At 35.2% G+C, this 17419-nt stretch overlaps 6 protein-coding genes across 7 annotated transcripts; 3 read left to right on the top strand and 3 right to left on the bottom strand.

Moving 5' to 3' along the window:
* Positions 1-33: 33 nt before the first annotated feature.
* Positions 34-2998, top strand: LOC105214185 (uncharacterized). The gene is made up of 8 exons (XM_011187453.3): positions 34-639; positions 703-903; positions 994-1163; positions 1240-1383; positions 1453-1861; positions 1931-2469; positions 2522-2600; positions 2664-2998. The coding sequence occupies exons 1-8, from the start codon at positions 187-189 to the stop codon at positions 2886-2888; spliced, it is 2220 nt and encodes a 739-aa protein (XP_011185755.2). The 5' UTR covers positions 34-186; the 3' UTR covers positions 2889-2998.
* LOC105214186 (peptidyl-tRNA hydrolase ICT1, mitochondrial) lies at positions 2974-4003 on the bottom strand. The gene is made up of 4 exons (XM_011187454.3): positions 3807-4003; positions 3564-3749; positions 3259-3428; positions 2974-3198 (listed from the first exon to the last, which is right to left on the bottom strand). Exons 1-4 carry the CDS (start codon positions 3969-3971, stop codon positions 3105-3107), a joined length of 615 nt encoding a protein of 204 aa, XP_011185756.2. The 5' UTR covers positions 3972-4003; the 3' UTR covers positions 2974-3104.
* On the bottom strand, positions 3560-7553 carry LOC105214182 (protein CFAP276). Its single transcript, XM_054227847.1, has 2 exons — positions 3807-7553; positions 3560-3749 (listed from the first exon to the last, which is right to left on the bottom strand). The coding sequence occupies exon 1, from the start codon at positions 7334-7336 to the stop codon at positions 6758-6760; it is 579 nt and encodes a 192-aa protein (XP_054083822.1). The 5' UTR covers positions 7337-7553; the 3' UTR covers positions 3560-3749; positions 3807-6757.
* LOC105214183 (tRNA (guanine(26)-N(2))-dimethyltransferase) lies at positions 4435-6680 on the top strand. Its single transcript, XM_011187452.3, has 6 exons — positions 4435-4596; positions 4650-5110; positions 5180-5557; positions 5614-5782; positions 5847-6379; positions 6439-6680. The coding sequence occupies exons 1-6, from the start codon at positions 4435-4437 to the stop codon at positions 6578-6580; spliced, it is 1845 nt and encodes a 614-aa protein (XP_011185754.2). The 3' UTR covers positions 6581-6680.
* A 1478-nt stretch (positions 7554-9031) lies between the features above and the next one.
* Positions 9032-11091, bottom strand: LOC105214181 (serine/arginine-rich splicing factor 2). Its single transcript, XM_011187450.3, has 4 exons — positions 10910-11091; positions 10674-10804; positions 9759-10164; positions 9032-9701 (listed from the first exon to the last, which is right to left on the bottom strand). Exons 1-3 carry the CDS (start codon positions 10973-10975, stop codon positions 9795-9797), a joined length of 567 nt encoding a protein of 188 aa, XP_011185752.1. The 5' UTR covers positions 10976-11091; the 3' UTR covers positions 9032-9701; positions 9759-9794.
* Positions 11092-11581: 490 nt separating this feature from the next.
* On the top strand, positions 11582-17353 carry LOC105214180 (eukaryotic peptide chain release factor GTP-binding subunit ERF3A). 2 transcript variants are annotated; one of them, XM_011187447.3, is made up of 7 exons: positions 11582-12543; positions 13729-13920; positions 14000-14769; positions 14837-14923; positions 15006-15182; positions 15240-15408; positions 15502-17353. In XM_011187447.3, the coding sequence occupies exons 1-7, from the start codon at positions 12132-12134 to the stop codon at positions 15543-15545; spliced, it is 1851 nt and encodes a 616-aa protein (XP_011185749.1). In that variant the 5' UTR covers positions 11582-12131; the 3' UTR covers positions 15546-17353. The 2 variants fall into 2 exon arrangements, with proteins under 2 accessions (XP_011185749.1, XP_011185751.1); XM_011187449.3 differs by lacking the exon at positions 11582-12543 and adding an exon at positions 13355-13543.
* Positions 17354-17419: the final 66 nt, after the last annotated feature.

The following is a 17419-nucleotide window of genomic DNA, read 5'->3' as shown; positions in this document are numbered from 1 at the left end:
TTCAGCTATGACTACTATGGACTGTTTAGTAAATAGTTATTGTTGTCATTGTGTTGTGAAGTGAATTTATTAAATTGTCTCTAAAATAAAAAAGATAAAATAAAATAAACACAATACTATTGAAAAATATTGTATTGAATTTTTGTTTTCTTTTCAAATATATTGTATAAATATTATTCAAATCAAATGGCCGTCGTATTATTCATAATTACCATACCGACAGAGACGGAGGAGTTGCTGCTGCAGAGTGAATTTCGCAAAAAGAAAACCGATATCGGCGCTACCTATACACGAGATGAGAAACTGATCTCCACACCTATCACAACAGCAACAACAACTGCAACATTATCGAATTTATCCAATGCTACGACTACCACCGCTGCTGCTGTTACCATTAATCTTACCGATCAATTGTCTTCAAATGCTAATGAAATCGATGTTGTTAGCCTGGGCGCTAAAATGGAAAACCCACTGACTCCACAAACTCTGGATCAACAGCAATACAGCACTTTTCCGAAGCGACGAAAGTCTGAAGCGAATAAATTCTTATTTGGCGATGCTGGACATTTACTTAAGAATTCCATCTTCCGGGATAGTAGCACGGGCAGCGCTTCGGACAGTGCGAAAGACATTGATGTGGTGAGTAAGCCGGTGTCATACTAAATATTGTAATGAAAAACGTTGTTTTTTTGCATTGCATAGGATGGTCCGCCATTTATACGAAAATCTTGGGAAGGTTTACGTGATATTCTCTCATCGTCGAGCCGCAAAAGGAAAAGAGACTCATCCCAACTAAATATACCAAGTGACTCTTGCATGGAGACGGTATTACGTGAAATTTTAAGAAGATCTCAAATATTCAATGCAGTTTGGACGAAAGACACTGATGGACGTATGCATCAGGTTGGTGTATATTGAAAAATAATAATTATATTATAGTTTTGGAACAAATAATCCGAGTTGTATTGAAGTAATCCGTATCTTTGTTATAAGATAATATTTACAGTTGAGTTTAATGAGAACTACGAGAATTTACTGGACAAACTTCACGAGTGGGGTATCGGAGATCGTGTGGGATCCACCGTATCTGTAATGAATTGCTTGGTCTCAAAGACATTTCGACGTGAGGCCGAATCCGATTTTGCGCAAGAGAATGACGATGTGTAAGTAACGTTCTTTTTATGGTAGTTAATATTTCCAAGAATCAAATGATAATCATGTTAACCTTACACTTTAAAGCAACTTCAACGAGCAAAAACAAAGCGTTTGGAATCGTTTCATGAACTCGGTACGAAGTCGTTTGAATGTGGCGCAAATTGTGCGTGATGTAAGACAAGATGCCGCTATTACTTTCGATTTCATCATATTGTTAATATCTGCCACGTGAGTTGGGTTTTTGTAGTTTTTCTACCAACGAAACGATTATGTAATTTCCTCAACTCCTAAATGTAGTATTTTGGCAGCAATCGGTTTAGCCGAAAACAGCACGATTTTTCTTGCAGCCAGTATGCTTGTATCACCTTTGATGGGTCCCATTATAGCAGCTATTTTCGGTACCGCTATCAAAGATCCTACGCTGCGTACATTGGGTTTAAGAAATGAGTTGATCGGTATATTGATAGCTACAATTGTGGGTTTCATTTTTGGTCTGGTGATCTGCTCCATCGATGAGCGTTATGGCAATGGCGAAGGCCTAACGGCTGAGATGTTGTCACGCAGTGAATTACATTCTTTGCTGGTCGGTTTATTTACAGCAATACCTTCGGGTGCTGCAGCAGCTGTCGCAATTTTAGGCGGTAATATTGGCTCATTAGTGGGTGTGGCAATATCGGCATCACTCCTACCACCGGCCATTAATGCGGTAAGTTGGTCATATGTGCATATATTAATGTAGCTGTTGGGATATATTTTTCTAAATTAATTTTGCCAGGGCGTCCTCTGGGCTTTAGCACTAATGTACACACTTTTCGAAACGGACGAATCACGATTTAACATTGTTGTAAAGTCACATTCATTTTCTAAAAACCAAGCGACTGAGTTGGTAACATTAGGTGCCATTAGTATGCTCGTAACCATTTCAAATATAATTTGTGTGTATATTATGGGCGTTTTGGTATTGAAAGTTAAGGAAATTGCGCCCGTAATTTCCAGAAATCATCGAGAATTTTGGAAACACGATATAAAAATCGCACGAGGCCTTCCCAAGAATGGCATCGACACCAATGCGCTAATCGATGAATTTGCCAATCTTCCGCAAGAGGATCAAAAAACTTTGGGTATAGATTATGATCTATTACGAACAATCCGTTTAGATGATGCTTCTTATCAAAACACTTGGTCACCCATTGGCAATAGACAGTTATTTGATCGCTCTGCGTTGAACGTTATTAGGGAGAACTATTCTACGGTGCATCAAATAGAACGTCTATACTCCACCATGAATCAACAGCAAACACTTCAATATAGAAGGTAAGCATGTACTTAAATATAAATTTCTATATAACGATGTTTTTTTTTATAGAAACCGTTGCAGTTTGAATCGTCATCCAACAGCGCTTGCCAGCGATTACGGAAAAACCTATGAAATATTAGCAGCTAGTGTGAGTATAAAATGCCCAATATTGATTGCTACAATTTTAGTTAATTAAATTATTTATTCACAGTTACCACGATGCGCAACTATGCCCACTCAGACTAATTGTCCTAGCATAAATGTTTTGAATGCAGTGGGTGAGGCTGACTCTTCTACAGCTAATCCATCCACACAATCTTCGATGACTAATACTCCAACAGCAACATTGGACGAACGTAAACGACGCAAATTTATCGTAACACCCGCTGAGGATCCCATAAGGATTTCCATTAATTATGACGAAATGGATGCTTAGAGGATTCGATAAAAAAAAATTATTTAGTTAACAATTACAGTTTTCATGCAATCTCATGAACCATATTTATACACATCTACGCATATATAGTAATTTAATAATATTGTTTATTTGTATTGTTTTTTCTTCCACTTAAAGAAGTTACAAATGCTTAACAACCGGCCGTTTTATTTGCTTTCAAAAAGTAGCCTGACTTTATTCAAATCTATAAATAATCTAGATATCGGTGATGTTTGGGCCCTGTCTAGAAGATTTGGTTAATGATCTTTGTCGCTTCACAAATAGTCTTTCACGTGCCGCCTTTTCTTGTCTAAAAGAGAGAGTAATAGTTGTGAATGGAATAATTTTTCGGTTGTTATTTTCGACTTACCTGCGACGCAACTTTTCTAAAGTTTCCTCAGTCGGTGCTAACTTCTCTACTTCGTACTCACGTATTATATTGCGCAGCTTTTCCAAGGCATCAGCCAAATTCATTTGCTGTGACCGTGTTAAATCGCTTTTTATGACGAAGTAACCATCTTTGGTGAGTTTATTTTGTAGCTGCAGTTAAGAAAAAAATATATATTATTCGTATGAAACCGAAATTATATGTTATAATTCTGAATAAAATGCACTGGTGTTACAATTCCAGTTCAAATCACTATAATTTCTATAAAATGCAATATATTTACTTACGGCTTCCAAAAGCTTTTGCCTTGTTTTCTCAGGGATCCAATCGGCGCTAGCTAACTTGAAACGCAAGTCAACCTTTGTGTTTACGCAATTCACGTGTTGTCCGCCAGGACCAGAACTTCGACTATAAGTAATTTCCAGTTGATTAATGGGTATAAAACCAGAAAATTTATCACCTGTATTTGAGGGCTACAAATTTTAATATATATTAGTTATAAATTTAGACAAATAAAATAAGTTATTTACTGGTGGAGGTGTAAAAAGTTTTAGTCGGCTATTGGGGTACAGCTTGTCGAGTGACAAATCACTTTTATACGAAAGCTGGCGTCCGAGAATAACTGATGTTGTGTACGTTTTTTCAACATTGGAAAAACGCAGAATAGATATAAAACTGCCACAAACTTTATTCATTTTATTAAAACTCTTACTTAAAGTTATGTTAACTACAGGTGAATCTTTTTTTATATTTTGAAACAGCTGATTTCGTTCGGTAGTGCCAATTAGAAAGGGCATATGTTCTCCCAGTGTTGGTACAAATTCAAATTTTTGATGATGGAACTTGATGAGTTAGATCACTGATACAAAAAATGTTATAAAAAATAAACAAAATGATTGTTTTAATACATAATTATTAAATCGCTTTTGGACTATTATCAGTCGTCAAAAATATAGAATATATATAAAAAAATTACTGTATGTTTACTACTAATTATAACGAAAGCCGGCAACCGTTTATGCTTTTATACAATTGAAGGAATGTTACCATATGGTGCACTTTTTCTCTTCGTACAAATAATATACATATAAGCCGGCAATTAAATACACATTTATATAAATAAATATGCGCTAAAATATATAATACTTTGGTAAAAGTATGATGAATCAAATTCATCATTTAACAAGATTTGCAAATCTTCCGATGAGACTTGAATGGCAACGCAGATTATGCCGCATTCTTCAACCAGCTGATTACAAAAACGTGGACGAAAAGCAAGTGATACAAAGTATGGAGGCAGAACCTACATTAGAAAATAAAGTGTGTAATTTCCAATATAATTCATTACATTTAATAATACGTTCTAATCTCAGGATACAAATAACCATCAGGGAAGCGTTGTTGCGCCAGACCGTGTAATTAAAGAACGCAGCGCAGAAATTGTCGCGGGAGGCAGTGTTTTCTACAACCCGGTACAAGAATTCAACCGAGATCTAAGTATTTCAGTACTAAATGTGTTTGCGCGAAGATGGCTAAAAGAGCGTAATGTAGCTGCTAATAAGAAAATAAAGGAAGGAAGCGTGGATACAAAAGATATTGATGTTAACATAGACGTTAATACACTCGCGCCAGGACAAAAATACGAAAATGGGTTACGTATATTAGAAGCGCTTTCTGCAACAGGTTTGCGTAGCATACGCTATGCAAAAGAAGTCGCTGGAGTACGTGAAATTATTGCTAATGATCTTTCAAAAGCTGCTGTAGTATCAATTGGTGAAAATGTGAAACACAATAAGGTGGAACATTTAATTATACCAAGTCAATCGGATGCACTGTAAGTTGCACACAAAATCTACAAAGAGCAATCTAAATTTTTGAAATTAAATTACTAACATTTTATTAGGACGCTTATGTACCTCTCCACAGGTAATGATAAGCACTTTGACGTAATTGACCTGGACCCATACGGCTGCCCCAACCGCTTCTTAGATGCAGCTGTGCAATCTATCGCGAACGGTGGTTTATTGCTTGTAACTGCTACTGATATGGCAGTCTTAGCCGGAAATACACCAGAGGCCTGTTACGCTAAATACGGATGTGTTCCATTGCGCTTGAAATGCTGTCATGAAATGGCTCTGCGGATACTGCTTCACTCCATCGAAACGCATGCAAATCGCTACGGAAAATACATTGAACCTCTTCTGAGTATTTCTGCAGATTTTTACATACGTGTTTTTGTACGAGTGCACGTCAGTCAAGCAAAATGCAAATACAGTATGAGGTGAGTAGTTTATAATCTGTTTTACTATACGTTCGCAATTAATGATTTCAATGTAGCAAACAGTCAATGGTATTTCAATGCACTGGTTGTGATACTTTTACTTTACAACCGTTAGGTAATGTTAAAATCAACACCACAGACAAAGGTAAAACGCAAACAAAATTCGGTATTCCAACTGGACCAAACGTTGGCATGAACTGTGAACACTGTGGCCACAAACATCATGTAAGCTTCCGAAGCGCAATAAATAATTATACTTTCAATAACAAAATATATTTTTCAAATATAGATGGGCGGTCCAATATGGTCACATCCTATTCACGATCACGAGTTTGTTAAGGAATTAATACAAGCAGTAGATAATAAACCACTCTGTGAATTGGGAACACAACGTCGTTTGCAAGGTGTGCTAGCTGTGGTGCAAGAAGAATTATTGGACGTGCCGCTGTACTATGTGCTTGACAAACTTTGTTGTGTGCTTAAATTGGAGAATATTCCTGTGCTCAAATTCCGTTCAGCAATCCTGCATGCAGGCTATCGTGTCTCTTTTTCACATGCAAGTAAAAACTCTATAAAAACTGATGCGCCTGCGTCGGTTTTATGGGATATATTACGTTGTTGGGCTAAACGCCATCCTGTAAAAGCGGATCGTATGATAGAAGGCACTGCTTTAAAGGCCATCTTAGAGCGACCGACCGAAAAGGAGTACATTTTTGATGATTTGCATCCAGAAGCGAATCCATCCAGTCGTCGCAATGCATTAACTCGATTCCAGGCAAATCCAACGGCGCATTGGGGTCCTGGAACGCGTGCGACAATAATGTGAGTAAAATAAAATACATTTTTGATTTAAACTTCATATATTCCCAATGTTTTTACAGGATTGGACAAGACAAAGTTGCAAAAAGTCATAGAAATCAGAACAAAAAACAAAAACAAAAGCCCACGGAAAATAATTCAACACTTTCGGACAAAAGTGATGACGAGCAAAGTAAATGTAAGCAACCGAAATTGGAAGCATGAGACTATGTAGTAGATAAACTAAATATATTTCATATAGATTAGTAAATACTATTTTTTATACTTTATATTTTACTTGTGAAAAGTTTATTGGGCAAACTTGGATTCGTTGTATATGTATGTATCTTAAAAAACAACAAATTTTTCAAAAATGCATGGAATAACACAAAAACAACTCCGTCAATAACGGAAAAAATTGCCGTCTCCTGTTTGTCGCGAAAAACCGTTGTTAACCAATTGGTTGTGTACACCACTATTGATCAATTTAACGCTATGTGGTGAAATTTTCTCTTTAATGCCACCAATTCTCAGTGGGTGATCTTGTGTATCACCGTCAGGTAACTGCACCGTTTTCACATTTTTAAGTACACGAAATGTAGTCAATTCCACTGTACCCTCTGCTCCTCCATCATCGGTTCCTTGACAAGCACAAGTTTCTCTTTGCAGTAGCGTATCTACACGTTCTGGAAATATTTCACGAGAGTGATCATACCGTGATTGTAGTTGGAAATCCAAGGAGTCGGTAGGTATCTCAGGTGTTGCAATAAAACGTTTACTTTTCCGCACGGAATTCAATGTCTGATGGTAGAAAAGCCGTTCGTATGGTTTCAAGTTTGTAAACCACAATGCACCAGCTGGCGCTTGTGGTGGCTGTGGCATCGGACAAAGATAAATGCCCTCTGTACTCAAGTCAGGTTCATACCAGACATTTCGTACGCGTAGTTTTACTTTCCCCATTTTGTTGATATCACAATTCATTTCTAAAATTTTTCGAATTTGTTTAGAAAATTTGATTTACCGAATATACAAATGCAAACGTTTTTCGTTTTTGTTTTGAATGATGCCAATGCCATTAGATGCCCCCGCCTACTTGAAATTAAATCGAAGAAAACATGGTAACAATACCATGGCGATATAAATAAATAGTTCCGATAAACGTTGCTATATACTTAAACAGCAAGTACTTGGAAAATATAATATGCGCACAGAAACTTGCAAAGCAACAATGAAATTTAGAAATCTATAATGCGATAACTACGATTCAAGTTATTGCAGAGAATTGTTCACTACAAATATCGGTGGTGATATTTTCCTCAATAAAAAAATTAGTTTTTTTTATTTAATTTGAATTTATTATTTATTAAAAGATAAAGAGTATCTAGATACAAATCTGCAACAAAATCTTATTAGTACATAAAATCACAAGCACCTACCTGTAGCATAATCGACAGTCCTATTGCCAAATCCACACAGGCGTCACATCCCGCGAAATGGAGAACGGTCATCAGCAAATTGCCAAACTTGAACTGAATGTTTTAATGGTTAACCTGTGCTGCAAACTTGGAGAAACAAAATCTTTCGTAGGAACAGCAACAATTCAGAACTCGAAACGCCGAACACCAACTAACTACCACCCAAATGAAGTCGAATAACGTACGAAGAAGCGTACTGAAGTGAAGTGAACAGCGAATAGCAGCAGCAACAAACAGCCACCAGTTACAGCTAGTTGCAACAGTTATGTATGCTACAGCATTACCTGCCCGCCAGTCTTGCGTATGTATGAAAAACTTCCGCTCTACATATAATGGACTGCTTTCAAACATATGCACCATATCTGAGATTTCGCTGAACTTGGGTCTAATACGTAGGTATTTAATATATGCTATCCGTACACCGCTCCAACTGCTGCGCGTACACACCACACTCAAACCGTCACAGTAAGCTAAGATGTACTTGGTCCGCATATTTTGTTTACGAAATTCGGTTAAGAAAACTGAATTGACGCTGCAACATGTATGTTGATAAAACAAACAGCAACATTTTCAATGATAAGATGCGAACTCGAATATTAAATGAACGAGTGCGTAACACTTGGATTGGGTTTCTCTAAGTGCTCGAGAAATGAAATCGAAGTGTTAGGCAGGCATATTTAAGTGCAGCGGCTCAAGTGGTGTACAAATATTACGCTGGAACAACAGCAAACAGCAGCTGTAGCAGCAACAAGAGTAACAGGAGTACGTTTATTCCTAAAATTCGCTAAGCTGCAGCCATCAATGAATTAACGAATCTCTGCCTCCTGCTCCTTGCACATTACTCCCCATAACTTTTTTTACACATTTCATTTTAATATCTGCCTCAATCTCTCTTTTCGCACTTTTACAGCAGCCCTTACAGCAATCTTTGTTTGCCTGCATTATATAGAAGTGTAAAAAATATATTACCGCCATGTTATAAAATTTGGGTTTTTATAAAGTGTATACCACATAAAAATTACACAAAAGTTTAGCAACATAATAATGCAAACGTTGGATGGTGTGTTGTGTAATTCGTATGTAGACCAGTAAGTTCTTTAAGTTGAAAATCAAGATTTTGGTTATGTAAATAACATAGAAATATAGTAAATATACAGTTGCCTATTATTAACCTTCATCTCTTCATAACCTACACGTTCGATACAATTACTTGGAATACATTTATTATTATTTTTTATAAAACTTACAATACGTTCATGTTACTTTCAATTTTAAATATAAGAGTGTACAAATAATTTTGGAAACAATATTTCTAAAACTATTCCCACCGCATTAACTGTTTGTGGGCTAATTACATAAATCTATATTTCCAATTACTGGAAAATAAATAAAATCATTGCTTTCTAGACCATATTTTTAATTTCGCTCATGAATTTCATATATATTAATGGCATTCTAAGCTTCCAGTAGTAGAGTAAACATATTTTTGATATATTCAGGCTAATCATACGTTATGAATTGTTTGCTACACACCTCAAGTGAAATTAGTTTATAATAGCAATATTTGACATCAGCATTTGGTGTAATATATAGAAATAAGAACATAATGTGACTTGTGGTAATCGAGCAACTATGAAATTAGGAGTTATTAAAAGAAATACATGAAGGGCACGTTTGATTTTCCTGATTATCTTATCTTTCACATACTTTCATTAATTTTTGTGTTTATGTAGTGCTACAATTGAAATGTTTAAAGGCTGTACCTGTTGATATAGCAGCATTAAACGCGTTAAACTGCGTTTTTATATGAAGTCGCCACTAATCAACATTTGAAAGTGTTTAATGCATACTGGTCACTATTTTGGGCAATTCTATAAAAACAACAAGAAATTAGCATTTACAATTTAAAGTGTGTTATTTTGTTTTACCTGATTCATTAAATCAATGACTTTATTAGAAATCATTTAAGATCGGCTTCGACTACGTGAAGCACTACGTCCAGCTACGCCATTTCGACTTTGACTACGACTCGCTGACTTTCGCCCAACTGGGCTACGTGAGAATTTATTGCGTCGAACTGGTGAACGGCTAGCTGCCGAACGTGATCTAGAACGAGGTGAGTACGATCGTCGTCGTGGGCTACGAGAACGCCTGCGTACAGGAGAACGAGAACGGCGTCTACCGCCGCCACCACCACGTCTGTTGTTGTTTGTTCGGCGTGTTGGAGAAGTTGGGCGACCGTAACGAGCCATCTGTACACGTAACTCCCTACCGTCAAGCATACGGCCATCCATGGCCTCTAATGCGTCCTCTGCATCATGTTTGTCGTAAAATCTGTAAAGAATTTGTAATACAATACATTAATATATGTGAACTAAATTAGTTGGGGATAAGCATATAATTAAAGGTAATTGTTGAATTCGTAAGTAAACTGACTAGGATAATTTCGTAGACAGCAGTTGCAAAGTAAACACATTTTATATATGCACCTCACTCAATAGACTATCTTTATTTACAGATTATCCAAAAGAGGCGATATGCAATATTTTTACTTTATAATTAATAGTATTCTTATTTATTATATATTTAATATTGTAAATTTCTTACGTAAGTTGACTAGGACACATTCGTAGACAACTGTTGCAAAGAAAGTATTGATATTTGCACTTTTTAAATTAGATTATTTCAAGCAAGAGTGAACATAATCAGCATAATCTAGAGTGCAAGTGGGTTACAAACACACATACATATGTATTATTTGAGGTTAGAATTATTTCACGCGGCCATGCCCCAGAAAACTAACGTGTGTAACACTTTATTTTATCGCTTTTGTTTTAACTTACCTAACAAATGCAAAACCACGACTTTCACGCGTGTATCGATCGCGGGGTATGTAGATATCTCCAACCTCACCACATCGTTGAAATACACGTCTCAAATCCTCGGGTGTTGTACGATATGTCAAATTATCAACCTGATGAAATATAACAAAAAACCAAGCGGGTAAATATTTTTCAAACGAATTAAAACCTTTGCTCTATCAAATCTCGAATTTTGTATGATTTTATTTCAAACTAACCTTAAGGGAAATCATCCCATCAATTCTTGGTGGTGGTCGTGCAGAATTATTCCCACTGCTACTCATTTTATTTGCTTCTGAATAGATATTTGCTTTTTTTAAACTAGGGAAAAATTTATTTTCTCAGATAGCACTAAATGAAATTCACACTTCAAAGAACTAATATAAAATGGCGTCGTGAAAATGCTACGAATACACGTCCGTTTTAACAATTCAACGAAAATTTAACGAATGTTGGAGACATCTGCCGTTAATTTCATGAGATTATTAAGCATTTGGAAACGGTGTAGCCAGATAACAAACAAATATTCCATTCCATTTTTCGCTAATTTTACACAATTTTCTTTATTGTTTTATAACTAATAGTACGTAAAATATAATATTTTATATATCTGAATCTCGAGACTTACGAAAGTGCGTTCCCCATAGTGTGACATCCAATATCTGACTACAGAAAGGTTATCCGTGCAACATCTGAACAAATGACAAGAATCGTGTTTTAACTATATAACAAACGCAGAAAGTTTTACATAATAGTGCGAATATCTGAAGTCATTAACTTTTACTTATCCGCTGCACTATTTGTAATAATTACATATTTTTTGTAAAAAAATAAATCGTCACCCTGTGATAGTAAGTTTCACATACCACACTGTTCTCCAAATGTTGTTACATGGGTGCAGGTAAATTTTTCTTATATGCGTGGCCATTTTAACTGATTTCGTGTTACCGCAGAGGTTTGTGATTTTTGCATACCTAAATTGTAATGCGAGTAATCCTCAAAAATAGTTGGGATAATAATCGTTAAGTTGAACTTCACTTCAGTTTGTTTTAAACACTGCTTTTGAGAAGTTTGTCATAGAAAAAAGCATTGAAATATAGAACGGTTGGCAGAAGTGGCAAGGAAAAACGTGATTTTGTTGAGGTGAATGTAGAGAACGCTTAGAAATTGTGGAACGTTAGGAAAGAGTAACCAGACCTCCCGAAAGCATACAAGTTAATAATCTTTGCGATCAAACAAAGAGAAGTAAAAAACGTGTACGGTTCCAAATTCGTGTGCGTGTGTGTGCTTTGTGATAAACGTGGAGGAGGAGAAAAGGTGTCGCCAACAAAATAAAAAATACACTGTCTTCGTCATCGAACGAAACAAATATACTAGTGTAGATTAACTAATTCTGGACGATTGTGAGAAAATAACCAAAAAACACAGTAAATAGCAAATATGGCTCAAGACAATACGGAGATGGCAACCAAATTTTCTACACTGAATGTGAATGCTGTTGAATTTGTTCCAAGTTTTGGTTATAGTAGCGTTGCAGCTAGTGCGGCAGCAGCGGCGGCAGCTGCAGTAACTACAGCCGGTAACACACCGAACGTTGTCCCTATGGAAGCATCATCTCTGCCGGCGTCAGGTAGTGCCACTCCCGCCACAACCCCAGATTCTGCAGGTTCGGGTGGCTCTACAAATGGATTAAATGCCACTGCCGCGGCCGTTACCTTACAAGCGGTTCCGCCTGGAACAGCAGGTGAAACCCCTGCTGATTCGCCAATGCAAACTTCGCCTGTTACAACGCCTTCAGGGGCAGCGCCCATTGAAAATATCAACACCGCAGACAAAATTGCTGCCAACAATGGTAAAGTACTATATCGGCTCCCCAATAGTAGTTTTTGTTTGTTAATACATATGTATCTCATATTAAAATTATGCCTAAATTTGTTATTAAATAGCTTTATATGAATTTATTTAACGATGCCACTTTTTAAGCGCTACTCCTTTATAAACTGTGTCAACTTCATGCATTTTTAAAAAATACTTTTGTTATCTGAAGGCATGTACCAGTTGCAAGCAGTTTTTGCTACAACAATCTTGTTTGCTAGTTAAATATGCATTTCGTGTATACCATCTTAAACATAACCTCTTAAAAATATTTTAAACAAAGTTGCCTGCATTTTTAGCTAAATTAACCTTTTCGCAAAATTGCTCTTGGTGCATTGCACTATAAGCGAACAAATTGTGTGTAAAAGTTTCTCCCTCTATTTTTAACTTAAAAAGCAAAACACTGAGTTCGTCTTTCTTTCACATGTTCGTTTTTATAAGTTTTGATTTCTCTCCCCATTGCCGTTGGCTCTTTCTTTCATAAATTTGTGATAAAATTGCTCTATTTTCAACGTGCTAACTTTTTGCTACTTGGCCAAGTCAATATGCAGCTTAGATACATTTAAGCGATAAGTGGCTCTCTTAAGAAAAATTTTTTTTTAATGTACTTCGTAAAATTTTATACATTTAAACAACCCAAAAAATTACTTGTTGCTCATTGTTGCTCGTATATACCAATTTTTACTTTTCTTTACCTACCAAATTCGTTAATACGCTGTTTGTGGTTTCAACCGCTTCTAACCTGTTAATGGTCGTTGTCTAGCTGTTAGCAACTCGAAGTTGCGAACGGCTGTTAGTCAGCGGATAGTTGCATGTGGCCCGATACCACATTAAATTATTTAATTTCCAATATTATTTCGTAAATTAAATAGTTTTCTAAATTAATTAAATTAATATTGCACACATACTTACATAAAATATATTGTAGTTAGTTTGTTTCTTTTAATATAAAATAAAAATGCCACGTATTATAAGAAGTAAGCTAGAGAGAAATTCAATGTAAAACACCTTTATGGGCTCAATTCAATGCATTTAGCAAACAACAATGAGCTGACTGCTTGTATACGTTATATCTATTGAAACTTATACAGCTGTTAATTTCTTCATGTAAAAAATATTTATTGTTTGAAAAAAAATTATAAAAAATGTTAAACTTTCACAGAAAATGACCCAGCCGATAGTTGGGACGTTGAGGATGATCCTGTCATAACCCCGGAAGATGAGGAACCTGACGACGCTATTGAGGATGTTGAAAATGATATTACGCCCAAACTTTCGAAAAAGAAACCTGTAAAGGTTGAAGAATCCCGTAGTAAAAAAGAACATGTTAATGTTGTTTTCATAGGACATGTTGGTAAGTTTGAATGCAATTGAATTACACAAAATTTGTGAAAGTTAATTTTGATATTCATCATTATCATCATTGCTTTTAGATGCTGGTAAATCAACAATCGGTGGTCAAATCATGTACCTCACGGGTATGGTTGACAAGCGTACACTCGAGAAATACGAGCGTGAAGCGCGTGAAAAGTCGCGCGAAAGCTGGTATCTTTCGTGGGCTTTGGATACAAATCAGGAAGAACGTGACAAGGGAAAAACTGTAGAAGTCGGCAGAGCCTTCTTCGAGACAGAGCGCAAACATTTCACTATTTTAGATGCACCAGGTCACAAGAGTTTTGTACCCAATATGATTGGTGGCGCTGCTCAAGCTGATCTGGCTGTATTGGTCATCTCAGCACGAAAAGGTGAATTCGAAACTGGTTTTGATCGTGGTGGACAAACACGTGAACACGCTATGTTGGCCAAGACCGCCGGTGTTAAGCATTTAGTGGTTTTGGTTAATAAAATGGATGATCCGACTGTTAATTGGGATGAAGTACGTTACAACGAATGTAGGGACAAAATTCTACCATACCTCAAAAAATTGGGTTTCAACCCGTCAAAGGATTTAACCTTTATGCCTTGCTCTGGTTTGGGCGGAGCTGGTTTACGTGATCCCGTACCAGCCGACATTTGCCCATGGTACAGAGGGCCGGCATTCATACCATTCATTGATCAGTTGCCTTCGCAAAATCGTAACGCTGATGGCCCATTCATAATGCCTATTGTTGACAAATACAAAGACATGGGCACAGTAGTGATGGGTAAAGTAGAATCAGGTACTGCGCGAAAGGGACAAAATCTATTGGTAATGCCAAACCGAGTAAGTTACATAATAATGTTTAAAATATAGTAGGCAAAGTAATATAATTTGATTTTTTTTATTATAGACACAAGTGTCAGTGGATCAACTATTCTCTGATGACGATGAAGTTACTTCTGTGGGTCCTGGCGAGAATATCAAGGTCAAACTGAAGGTGTGTAAAATGATTTTTTTTATAAATATTTTCGATACAAAAGACATATTAACTAAAAATATAATAATTTACATTTTTCCAGGGTATCGAAGAGGAGGATGTTTCACCTGGCTTCGTGCTATGCGATGCTACCAACCCAATTAAAACTGGCAAAGTTTTCGATGCGCAAGTCGTTATTTTGGAGCACAAATCCATTATTTGCGCTGGCTATTCGGCGGTTATGCATATTCACTGTGCGGCTGAGGAGATTACAGTGAAAGTAAGTTGATTTGCAAGGAAGCTTATATAATTTTTTTAATGACATTTCCATTTTTAGGCCTTAATTTGTTTGGTTGACAAAAAGACCGGAGAAAAATCAAAAACACGTCCAAGATTTGTTAAACAAGATCAAGTGGCAATTATGCGTATTGAATGTTCCGGAATGATTTGCCTTGAACAATTTAAACTATTCCCACAAATGGGTAGATTTACACTACGCGATGAAAGTAAGTACCTCACATATATATTTTAATACATTTATACTTGTATATGTTATATATTTTATTATTAATAATGAATTACTTTCTCAACATTTACAGACAAAACTATTGCTATTGGCAAGGTATTGAAGGTGATCGAATAAATTGAGCACAGCTAAAATTCATCTAAACGCCTTGCTTCTATATAAGAAACAAAATTAAACATACTTGAGCAGGATCGGACTCGTTAAACGTAAATCATTAACGCCATTTCACATAAAACTAAAACTTACACAGAAGTTGGGGCTGAATATGAAGAGTGAATTATAACAAATTCAAATACACAAACCTTATTATAAACATTATAAAAAAAAAACGAACGAAAACAAGAATACATGAAAAGTAAACGTAAATATATAATTATATTATTGCTATAATTAAATATGAGAAAACTTATATATATAATTATTGATTTCATTTTTTTTTTCGGTTGAAAGTTGAACCACAAATTCAGTGCAACCGTAAATGTTAAGTAAAACCACATGCAAAGGAAATTAAAAAAAAAAACAAAAACAAAAACAAAAAAAGTAAAGAAAACTGCTGCTAAAAGTAAGCATTAAGTAATTTTGAAATGATTTTTTTATATATACATACATATAAATCGATAGCATTTTAAAAACGAGATATTAAAGCAAAACTAAATTAATTTAGGGCAGTTCCATACGGTAAAACGGTAAAACAAAAATTACCCAGCTAACAAACATATGTATTGCAGTGCGCTAATCGAAACCAAACTAGACCACATAAACGAAACAACCATACAATGATCCACGTTCCACACGTAATATCAACAGTGAATATATGATATTTTAGCAATATTTATAGAAAGTATCGCCGGCTATGTACCATAAATATACCGCAATGCCATTGGTAACAACACGCTGACGTCGACTAGTCTGGCAAGGCGGTAGATGGGTAAAAATCTTACATAAATACATATATACATATGTATACACACAAAGTTACCTAACTTTAAAATAAATGCTATAAGGTATTTTCTACTCAAATGTTGCCTCGTTATTTCAACAAATGAACTATATTAGTAGATTTACGAAAAGTGTTTGATTTTTCATTTTCTTTTGTGCTCACAGAAAGACATTTTTTTTTTTAATTTTGCGGCATGTAGGCAACATAAGACTGCGTGTTAATCAAAATATTGTGCGTTTTTTAAATAATGAATATGTTTTAGACTGCTTTTTAAAATAATGCATAATCAGCAAATAAAAAAAATATATATTTTAACCAACACAAGCATTATATACTTAGTTCTTAGTGGATATCAACTACATTGGAATATATTGGAATTTCCTTGTGTAGTGCTTGCATACAAAATATACTTTTCAGCGAATTTTACTTTTTATTTTAAATGAAAAATTTATGAAATCTATTTTGTTATTTTTTTCGTTTGGTGAAACCATGAAATCAAATTTCGATCGCGCATTATACATATTTCTTTCAAATTAACAGTTAAAAACATATTCAAACAAACGAACATCATTTACAACAACTAAACACTAAAGTGAATAGCAATTAGCAATATTTTTTGTTTTTATTGTATTGCATTGGAATTTATTTTACTTTTATTTTAAATTAATTTGTATTTTTTAAAAATGTATAATTGAAATATGTTCTTTATTAATGTAGCTATATGCGAATTTCGACTACATTTTTAAAGTAACAAATTAACAAAAGAAAAAACATGTTTATTCAAATGAAGAACGACATAAATTGCTTTAAAACATTGTAAACTTGTAAACTGAAACGAAATACTGCATACACATTTTTCTCTTATTTAATGAAGAAACAAAAAAAAAATTAAAAACATGAACACTACAGCTAAAAGAGATGACAGACATACGCATATAAAATGTCGGTGAAATGTCAATAAAGCGGAAACATGCTAAACACAAAACGGTTACACTTTTCTTTTCCAGAAACCATGAAGGTAATTTATTTTTGGAAATTGTTGCAACTATAG

This window comes from Zeugodacus cucurbitae, chromosome 3, assembly GCF_028554725.1.
Source record: "Zeugodacus cucurbitae isolate PBARC_wt_2022May chromosome 3, idZeuCucr1.2, whole genome shotgun sequence".
Lineage (NCBI taxonomy): Eukaryota > Metazoa > Arthropoda > Insecta > Diptera > Tephritidae > Zeugodacus > Zeugodacus cucurbitae.
Note: the sequence above shows the minus strand (reverse complement) of the source record. Positions and strands in the feature narration are given on the sequence as shown.

Excerpts from the sequence above, each read along its gene's own strand:
- LOC105214185 (XM_011187453.3), top strand. The coding sequence starts at position 187 with ATGGCCGTCGTATTATTCATAATTACCATACCGACAGAGACGGAGGAG. Across the intron at positions 1,164-1,239 it reads GCGCAAGAGAATGACGATGT|CAACTTCAACGAGCAAAAAC; the intron begins GTAAGTAACGTT and ends TACACTTTAAAG. Across the intron at positions 2,601-2,663 it reads ATGAAATATTAGCAGCTAGT|TTACCACGATGCGCAACTAT; the intron begins GTGAGTATAAAA and ends ATTTATTCACAG.
- LOC105214186 (XM_011187454.3), bottom strand. The coding sequence starts at position 3,971 with ATGAATAAAGTTTGTGGCAGTTTTATATCTATTCTGCGTTTTTCCAAT. Across the intron at positions 3,750-3,806 it reads AACTTTTTACACCTCCACCA|CCCTCAAATACAGGTGATAA; the intron begins GTAAATAACTTA and ends TAAAATTTGTAG. Across the intron at positions 3,199-3,258 it reads TTAGAAAAGTTGCGTCGCAG|ACAAGAAAAGGCGGCACGTG; the intron begins GTAAGTCGAAAA and ends TCTCTCTTTTAG.
- LOC105214183 (XM_011187452.3), top strand. The coding sequence starts at position 4,435 with ATGATGAATCAAATTCATCATTTAACAAGATTTGCAAATCTTCCGATG. Across the intron at positions 5,558-5,613 it reads AAATGCAAATACAGTATGAG|CAAACAGTCAATGGTATTTC; the intron begins GTGAGTAGTTTA and ends ATTTCAATGTAG. Across the intron at positions 5,783-5,846 it reads ACTGTGGCCACAAACATCAT|ATGGGCGGTCCAATATGGTC; the intron begins GTAAGCTTCCGA and ends TTTCAAATATAG.
- LOC105214182 (XM_054227847.1), bottom strand. The coding sequence starts at position 7,336 with ATGAATTGTGATATCAACAAAATGGGGAAAGTAAAACTACGCGTACGA.
- LOC105214181 (XM_011187450.3), bottom strand. The coding sequence starts at position 10,975 with ATGAGTAGCAGTGGGAATAATTCTGCACGACCACCACCAAGAATTGAT. Across the intron at positions 10,805-10,909 it reads ATGGGATGATTTCCCTTAAG|GTTGATAATTTGACATATCG; the intron begins GTTAGTTTGAAA and ends ATATTTCATCAG. Across the intron at positions 10,165-10,673 it reads CGTGGTTTTGCATTTGTTAG|ATTTTACGACAAACATGATG; the intron begins GTAAGTTAAAAC and ends AATTCTTTACAG.
- LOC105214180 (XM_011187447.3), top strand. The coding sequence starts at position 12,132 with ATGGCTCAAGACAATACGGAGATGGCAACCAAATTTTCTACACTGAAT. Across the intron at positions 12,544-13,728 it reads CAAAATTGCTGCCAACAATG|AAAATGACCCAGCCGATAGT; the intron begins GTAAAGTACTAT and ends AAACTTTCACAG. Across the intron at positions 14,770-14,836 it reads TATTGGTAATGCCAAACCGA|ACACAAGTGTCAGTGGATCA; the intron begins GTAAGTTACATA and ends TTTTTATTATAG.